This window comes from Oncorhynchus mykiss, chromosome 8 (genome assembly GCF_057628025.1).
Source record: "Oncorhynchus mykiss isolate SJ-2025 chromosome 8, ASM5762802v1, whole genome shotgun sequence".
Lineage (NCBI taxonomy): Eukaryota > Metazoa > Chordata > Actinopteri > Salmoniformes > Salmonidae > Oncorhynchus > Oncorhynchus mykiss.
In genome coordinates this window covers 14,534,615-14,544,341 of record NC_143029.1, presented here as the reverse complement: position 1 = coordinate 14,544,341, position 9,727 = coordinate 14,534,615, and the positions used below count along the sequence as shown (strand labels likewise).

General features: G+C 40.9%; 1 protein-coding gene across 1 annotated transcript; it reads right to left on the bottom strand.

Moving 5' to 3' along the window:
* Positions 1-7,085: 7,085 nt before the first annotated feature.
* Positions 7,086-9,425, bottom strand: LOC110529436 (transcription factor SOX-11). Its single transcript, XM_021611608.3, has one exon. It carries the CDS (start codon positions 9,228-9,230, stop codon positions 8,118-8,120), a length of 1,113 nt encoding a protein of 370 aa, XP_021467283.1. The 5' UTR covers positions 9,231-9,425; the 3' UTR covers positions 7,086-8,117.
* Between the last annotated feature and the right edge of the window lie 302 nt (positions 9,426-9,727).

Below are 9,727 nucleotides of genomic sequence, written 5' to 3'. Positions count from 1 at the left end.
AATGATCATGGAAATAAATATAGGAAATAGATGCATATTTCTAATTATTTTAGAATACAAAGATAAAATAAATTGATTTTAGCTGCTCTTATGATAAATGATTGCATCTTATCATATTTAGCTACCTGTTTTATTGTTATGAATAAGAGTCATCATATATTTAGCTACCTGTTTTATTGTTATGAATAAGAGTCATCATATATTTAGCTACCTGTTTTATTGTTATGAATAAGAGTCATCATATATTTAGCTACCTGTTTTATTGTTATGAATAAGAGTCATCATATATTTAGCTCCCTGTTTTATTGTAATGAATAAGTGTCATCATACATTTAGCTACCTGTTTTATTGTTATGAATAAGAGTCATCATATATTTAGCTACCTGTTTTATTGTTATGAATAAGAGTCATCATATATTTAGCTACCTGTTTTATTGTTATGAATAAGAGTCATCATATTTAGCTACCTGTTTTATTGTTATGAATAAGAGTCATCATATATTTAGCTCCCTGTTTTATTGTTATGAATAAGAGTCATCATATATTTAGCTACCTGTTTTATTGTTATGAATAAGAGTGTCACAAGGCTACTACTTGGCTTTTGCTTTCTTGCAATGCAATACATCAACCACTAGAAACAGTATGTACGCATAGTCTACAGTTTGCGGGAGGATAAGCACATTCTCAAGTTTCGTTTTTATAAATGCCAAATTTTGCATGAAAACTGGCACACATGTTTTGACGCATATTTTGTACAAACGCAAAGTTTATAAATGAGGACCCTGGTCAAAAGTAGTGCACTATAAAGGGAATAGGGTGCCATTTGGAACATAACCTTGGTGTGGTTGGAGACAGAGGTCACTTCTTTTAGAGACTAAACCCCCTGAAGGCCTGAGTCTTGCATTCATCACAATGAACCCCTGTAGCACACTCAGCTTCCTGTGCTAATCATGCAGCGAGCCACAGCACCAGATCGACTTTCAAATTAGAGCCACTGACTAACACTGCTTGTCTCAAATGGCATCCTATTCCCTATATAGTACACCACTTTTGACTAAGCCCTGGTCAAAAGTAGTGCACTATGGAATATGGTGCCATTTGGGACTCACTACTGAGTGCTGATGCAACTGGGGAGTAGTTGAGCCACTCGCTCTGACAGGGTAACCTGGGCAACCTAAGGAATGGTGAGAGGGGGGAGCCACATAATGAGAATTACAATGGTTGCCTTGCCGTGTGCACACAGTGGAATTGGGCGTGTATTAGATTTGAAATGAATTTCAATGGGGAGTTCACTGGCCAAGTCAAAATAACATTCCCTTTGGTAGTGGTTCTGAGGATAGCCACATGGAAGGAGGTGTTATATAACAATAGAAAATAAAGGTTTTATCATCTACTGTTTAGCCTACTCATCTTTGCTTCTTTTGCTGCTTACCCGGAAAAGATAATGCCGTTGGAGGAGATAAAGTATCATATCATTAAGCTTCCTCAATTACAAGCATTGCATATTGTAAAGCAACACAACACAGTTTATTATATATCTTTATTTACAGCAGTCAAAAGATGGGAAAATAAGAAAAGGGGCTGTGCAAGGATCTTTGAGTACACTGAATAGTGACATACAGCACTGCTCTCCATGAAAAGAACAGGGACTGTATAATCAAACCCTTGCATCTTGGTGGCAGGCAAGATAGTGACTTTCCTCATATGCAGCAAAGGAAGGAGTGAGATTGGTCATATTCATTTGGACCAAAAGGAAGAAAACAGACTGAAACAGGGAAGGACTACCTGAGCTTGTCCAATAACAAACATACATTTATCTTTTCCATTGCAAAATGTTTTGCTACGGTATGCACTAATGAATACAACCCTGGGCTGGTAAGCTGTTATACAATCGGTATGGACCACTGGTCAGGCAGGTAGACTGGTTCCACAATCCAATGTAGGGATTATTTTGTTTGGTTTGAAATTCAGGCATCACTGTACATTGGTTGGAAGAGCACCGGTAGACCTAACTCAGGGATGCGGATCAATTTCCCAAAAAATAACAAAATTATAAATATTAAAACTCAGTTAGGGTCTCAACTTACTGTTGCGAGGTAGAGTAGTGGAATACACAAGGTACAATTTAGAAATTTGGTTGTGCATCAACAGTTTTTCTCTTGTTATGTCATAAGTCACTCAATTAGCCCATGTCAGCTAACAATTTTTAGTTTAGTAAATTAGTCTAGTCGCCAGCTATCTAAATTTGTAGTAATCAAGGTCGAATTAGAGCCCAGGGGGCCCCCATTATTTTGTTAGTCAACTCAGATAGAATATTAAAAACTGCTAACATTTCTCTCCACCCTATGGCAAAATGAGTAGAATTTAAGGAAATTAGCAGAAAACTGCTCCTTTTTCTCTCCGTCCCATGGCAAAATGAGTAGAATTGCACGAAATGAACACGAAAACATACAAATTTGCATGAAAGTAGTTATAAAATGACCTCATATTCTCTCTGTCCCATGGTAAAATGTGTAAAATTGCCGCAAACTAGCTTTAAAACAGCAGCAACATTTGCTCTACACCCCATGGCAAAATGTGTAGAATTGCACAAAATTAAGGAGGGGGAGTAACTGCGGCTCCTCATCATGAATTCAGATTTTCTGTGGCCTCCACCCCCATCAAAGTTGCCCATCTCTGGCCTCACCGATGAGGATTATTAACATAGTACAGATCATAATAGATTAAATAGATAAACTCTTTATCTGATCCATGAGACTATATTCTGTTCCATTTGTTCTGAAGATGCATGCGGCCACAGCCACACCACAATAAACAAATTATTTCCATATCATTGTGTTCTGCTGGTGTGTGTGGGACAAATCACAGTCCATGTCTATGTCCCAAATGGCACCATATTCCCCTATAGAACCCTGGTCAAAACTAGTGTACTAAATAGGGAATAGGGTGTCATTTGGTACACAACCCATATGGGACGGGGGCAGAACTAAGTGTTGCAGGAGCAGGAAGGACAGCTGTAAAATTGCAAATAAATACATCACATAAACAACAATTAGTCCACAATGTAATACATTTGCAACAAGGCTGAACAAGCCCTCTCTAGCCTCTCTCCACTAAATAAAAATCAAGCCAAGCGTAGATTTTCTAAACAACATTAGGAGAGTAAGAGCCTTGAGCTTCATCTGTGTGCGGTGTTTGCTAATGATTTCAGGCCGTTCTTTCTTGAAGTTCTGTGGGTTACTAGATCTGCTCTCTCCTCGCCAGCAATTTTTCTCCAACAGGAAGAACATCTTATGTCAATAAGAGAAGCAGCACAAAGGACTCTGACCCAAAGGAAATAACACACACACACACACACACACACACACATCTTGTGTGGTAGTGCTACAGCTGACACATTCAAATGCACATATAAGACTCCCAAATGGCTATTCACTCTTTATCCCATCAATGATTATATTCTCACCAGAGGCCTTGGTCAAAAGTAGTGTACTATATAGAAAATAGGGTTCAATTTAGGAGTCATACAATCACACATATTGTGTGGTAGGCTAGAGCTGATACACATATACAGTGCCTTCGAAAAGTATTCAGACCCCTTGACTTTTTCCTAATTTTGCTCCGTTACAGCCTTATTCTAAAATTGATTAAATAAATAGAAATCCGTAATCTAAACACAATACCCCATAATGACAATGTGAAAACAAGTTTAGACATTTTTGCTAATAATTTTTGTTAACAACAACGTATTTACATAAGTATTCAGACCTTTGCTGTGAAACTCGAAATTGGACTCAGGTGCATCCTGTTTCCATTAATCATCCTTGAGATGTTTATACAACTTGATTGGAGCCCACCTGTGGTAAATTCAATTGATTGGACATGATTTGGAAAGGCACAAACCTTTCTATATAAGGTTCCACAGTTGACAGTGCATGTCAGAGCAAAAATCAAGCCACGAGGTTGAAGGAATTGTCCGTATATACCTCCGGGACAGGATTGTGTTGAGGCAAAGATCTGGGGAAGGGTACAGACATATTTCTGCAGCATTGAAGGTCCCCAAGAACACAGTGGCGTCCATTATTAACTGAAAGAAGTTTGGAACCACCTAGACTCTTCCTAGAGCTGGCCGCCCGGCCAAACTGAGCAATCGGGGGAGAAGGGCCTTGGTCAGGGAGGTGACCAAGAACCCGATGATCACTCTGACAGAGCTCCAGAGTTCCTCTGTGGAGATGGGAGAACATTCGAGAAGGACAACTATCTTTGCAGCACTCCACCAATCAGGCCTTTATGGTAGAGTGGCCAGACAGAAGCCACTCCTCAGTAAAAGGCATGACAGCCCACTTGGAGTTTGCCAAAAGGCATCTAAAGGACTCTCAGACCATGAGAAACAAGATTCTCTGGTCTGATGAAACCAAGATTAAACTCTTTGGCCTGAATGTCAAGTGTCACATCTGGAGGAAACCTGGCACCATGCGGTGAAGCATGGCGATGGCAGCATCATATTGTCGGGATGTTTTTCAGTGGCAGGGACTGGGAGACTAGTCAGGATCGAGGGACAGATAAACTGAGCAAAGTATAGAGCGGGCCATGATGAAAACCTGCTCCAGAGTGCTCAGAAACTCAGACTGGGGTGAAGGTTCACCTTCCAACAGGACCACGACCCTAAGAACACAGCCAAGACAACGCAGAAGTGGCTTCGGGACAAGTCTCTGAATTTCCTTGAGTGACCCAGCCAGAGCCCGGACTTGAACCCGATCTAACATCTCTGGAAATACCTGAAAATAGCTGCGCAGCGACACTCCCCATCCAACCTGACAGAGCTTGAGAGGATATGCAGAGAAGAATGGGAGAAACTCCCCAAATACAGGTGTTCCAAGCTTGTAGCGTCATACCCAAGAAGAGTCGAGGCTGTAATCACTGCCAAAGGTGCTTCAACAAAGTACTGAGTGACGGGTCTGAAATGTCTAAAAACCTGTTTTTGCTTTGTCATTATGGGGTATTGTGTGTAGAATGCCAATTGAAAAAACTATTTAATCAATTTTACAAGGTTGTAACGTAACAAAATGGGAGAAAAGTCAAGGGGTCTGAATACTTTCCGAATGCACTGTATGCATATACTGTAGACTCTGAACATACTGTACATTCAAATGGGATATCCTCATGTTAAACTGGGTCAATACGTCCTATCCCTTCATACACACTTAGTATAGCCTTTCAAACGGCTACAAACATTTTTGTGGGTGTTCATTTATATCTATCATTTCAGGGCATAGGGCAGACAGACCTACTATATCAATGGCTATGTGGATGGATGGTATGTTGATGCAATTAGACACAATAAGCAAAACAGTACACAACTAATTTTGGCTTTATATTGAAGTACTAGGATGAGGATAAGAATTTGGAAGGAGCTGAGCAGAGGCTGGAGAATACCGGATGCTTTTTGAGAGTGGCTTGGTTCCCACCGGTTGACTACTGCAGTCGGTCTTGTGTTACTATGAAAAAGTACCTGTTTTCGTATCCATCAAAAGGCCATGGAGTTGGACTGGACAACACTCTTATCATGGCTTGAATGTGTTTAGAAGCTATAAGGTTCTGGTCAAAAGTAGAGCCCTATATAGGGAGCCAATTGGGATGCATCCAGTGTCTTTACTGTCACCCAGAGGTGAAGATGCCACCAAAATATGGCAAGTACTACATACACACACATAATTATCTAATGTTTTGAAGTGAGCTTTGCTACCAAATGTGACAGAGAGCTATCACCAGTGAAGAAGAGTGTCATCATTCTTTAAATGGCACCATATTGCATACTCTACTCCCCAAAGCGTACCACATTATGAGTCATAATACCCATAAAACCTACCATACATTTTCCCATAGGGGAGTTTTAGAAATATTTAAAATAAGGGCTGTTTTGTGTAGGCTTACCCTGGTGTTTCGTTTTGATACCATGTAAATCTCTTTAGGACAAGGTGTCTTATCAATATATTCGCCTGTATTTACCCCCCAAAATGAAACACTAATTAGCTGCTAATGTGGCCATCATAAAGAACTACAAATGCCAGGATGATCTGGACGAGACTGCCAAATCGAAGCAAAGGTAAGAATCTCTGGATTAACCATCTGTGAACTGTCTTGTGACAGTTTTAAATTGACACAATACCTGTTGGCAAAGGTGTCAGATAGAGATGAAGTGCAGTAGCTTGCAGATTTGTATTTCTTCTTGGATACTAATTAGCAATTTTCAAATCTGAGAGTAAATAGAGCCAAATATATTGATTAAAGTCACCTTGTCTGAGATGTGCATGGTTATTAAAACATCATGCCAGGGTAAGCCTACACAAAACACAGCCCTTAAGTATTTCTAAAATCCTCTACGGGAAAAAGGAATGTTTGAAACCATTACCCTTTTTGACCACTAGGTTTTATGGGTATTATGACACCTCCACTGTAGGGCTCTGGTCAAAAGCAGTGTACTATAGGGAATAGGGTGCCATTTGGGTTGCAACCAGTGTCGTCATTCCACCTCAGTTGGTCATGCTGACATCAGGAGGGGAGGTGGAGACCAGAGTATTTTTGACTCACCAAGTTAAGTCTCTTTGGCGCTGAATAGTGTACTTCTTTGGCTTCATGTAGTTGAAGGATATTCTCAGGAGCAACGTTTACCACCCTGCAAAGTCATAAATGGGAATATACCTAAATTGCCTAGAATAATTAAGGATTCCAACTTCATTACGTCAAATTTGTCATCGACTAAATGTATTTGTGTGCGGCTACCTGTTTTAACTTTAGGTGCACACATGCTCCTTGTAAAAATTGGTCAGCTTAGAGCCCTGGTTTGCTGAAATTTAACTATCACTGCATCTAAGGTGTCATATCAGTGTACTTCTCATGCATGTGAAGGTCTCACAATAAAATGCCCTATTCACACTCAATGAAGACACTACAATCACATGCTATTTGAGATCATTGAAACTAGAGTTGTCCTTACAGCAGCTACACTTGCTCAAATAAGCTCTAAAATTCCAATAGTGTTTGTCAATTATGTCCCCATAACAAAACATGCAAATTCAGTTGAACCAGTTCCAGCTGATTTATTTAGTTTTGTCAAGATACAGCCTTCAGTATGACGACACGTAACGCAGATGATCCATTTAAGAGTAGCCTATATTGCACAAAATAATGAAGAAAACAATATGTGCCATTAAGATGATAAAATGCAAGAAAATGCAGTTTCACACCTGCTATCTGGGACCCATTCACACCGATATACATAAACTCCTAACTTTACTATTTTACAGAACATATACAATCTTGAATCTAGTACCAGCAATGAGGTCTATATTCCCCAATTGCAACTTAACTCCTTAAAACACCCCAAATCTGATCTAGTTCTGTACATACATAGCTTAAAATAAACGCAAGGCATTTAGATGCAAATTTATATTGTTTAACCCTTGTGTGCTAAACTAAAATGAAACCGGGTAGAACTAGAAGTGCCTGAAAAAAAACTCACTGAAAGCACAGTAAGAACATTCCCTTAGTTTAACTGTACAAAAATATGCCTGAAAATATTTTACTTTTTTTTTTTTTTTAAAGATGAGGTATGTTGGTTATGTATCAAAATGCTGCTTCCTGTCATACCTGTGTTCTACAGCGGGTTTAGCCTACTTTTCCATACCAGTAGGGATTCGGAACTGATAAGAAAAAAACAGTTTTGTGAAATACAGAAAAATCACATAAAACCTTTTGAAAAGTTACACATCCTGAATGAACAGTGTCTCAGATTTAGCCTGCATCTGCCCAGTCGTGCTTTCAGAACCCAAGTGGTTACAAGTAGGATGGGAATGCATAGTTCAGATTCTACTCTTTGTGGTCCACTTAATTTGAGCAGTTTCACTGCAGACCCGAAGAAAATCCATAAAACCCTGTCAGGGTGACATGAATGTCACTTTTTTTTGCAATGGTACCACATTGTAACGAATCTTGGTTCAGTTCATGGAGGACACCCTCCTTCCCTCCATGGTAATAACAGCGCTGGGGAGGGAACCGGCTGATCATAACGCTGTCCCACCTACTACCAGAGGATGACTCCTTCTGTACTTAGTTAGCTAGTAGGTAAATACCAAATCTGAAAAGTTAGCCTCAAGCCAATCCCCTGCGATCATTTCGCTCAGCTCGGGGGTGCAATAGTCTGGGAATTCAAAGTGAGAGCTGAGGCTGCCCTCACTGAAAGAGTCCAAGTCCTTATCCACAAAGGAAAGAGAGAGATTCCCTGAATTCGAGTTCCCCAGCTCCGCTCCGTGAGCACAGGATGCTAAATTTAAACTGAAGTCAACCAGTAAATCATCCGCGTCTTCGCTGGAGCTGGACGAGCTGGACACGGACCTGAATGAAGATGCTGGTGAGAGTGAAGCAGGACAAGTTGTGCTCTGCTTGGTAATGTTCTTGAAATTGTAGAACAGTCTGTTGGAAGCTGTGTTCGGATTCCGAGACTCATCGTACATGCTCGCGCCCTCTGTCTCGGCAGTGGAGCTCAAAGTGGGGCTCGCGGGCACTTTGGCGATGTTGTACGGTATCGGTTCCTCGTCCTCCTCCACTTTAATCCGAGAGGACAGCTCCTCCTCGTAGTCCTCTTCGTCATCCTCATCGTCAGTATATTCCATTTTTACGGACTTGCTAGTAGTTTTAAAGCTGGTGAAAACATAGTCGTAGCGAGGGTCGTGAGACGGTCTCGTTTTCACCACCTTAGTAGTTTTCAATTTAGTGAATTTCTTACTGGGAGCTTTTACATGTTTGAGGCTGGTCTTCTCCGGTGACTGCACCGCTGGTTTAGTGAAACTGTCGAGCTTTGGTTTCTTCTTGGGTCGGTACTTGTAGTCGGGGTAATCAGCCATGTGTTGTAGCCGGAGCCTCTCGGCTTCCCTGATAAACGGGATCTTTTCACTGTCCTTCAGCAATTTCCACCGCTTTCCAAGTCGTTTGGAGATTTCCGCGTTGTGCATGTCCGGAGACTGCTCCATGATCTTTCTCCTCTCGACTTTCGACCACACCATAAATGCATTCATGGGTCGTTTGATGTGACCGGTTGCTGTCTTGCACCAGTCGGCTTTCACGGGTTTCAGTGGCACCGGGCTGCACGCCATCATTTCGCTTTCCTCCGTGTCTGTAGCTTCCCTGGACATGCTACTCTCCGTCTCGCTGTGTTCTGTTTGCTGTACCATGTTTCCGTCGTATGTTTCAAAGGCACTGCAGGGTTTCAAATACCCACAGTCACTTTCTGCTAACTCCTTGCTTTGCTAACTAGTTTTTGGTCACTCTACACCTCCAGCTCATTCAAACAACTCTTTCTCAAAGTTATCAACTGCCCTCTTAACTAGTTCTTTGGGCTTTCATATCGGTTACGTCATTTTTTAGTACCCAATCACGGCTCTTAACTCCTCCCAGCGGCCGCCAGACATTATTTTAACCCTTTGCTGCCACACAAGATTTCATTGGTGGTGGGGGCATGTGGGCGGAATTATTCATGCTGTCTGGATTTATACCTCAGTGGGTGTGCGAGACAGGAATATTGAATGCACTGATGGTAGGGATTAGATGGGAAGATACTACATTGGGAAAGTCAAAAATAAGTGCATCAGTTTTTAGACAGTCCATAAAACAGTATTATTGTATTGCATTGTTTTCAGTGGTGTAAAGTACTTAAGTAAAAATACTTTAA

Excerpts from the sequence above, each read along its gene's own strand:
- LOC110529436 (XM_021611608.3), bottom strand. The coding sequence starts at position 9,230 with ATGGTACAGCAAACAGAACACAGCGAGACGGAGAGTAGCATGTCCAGG.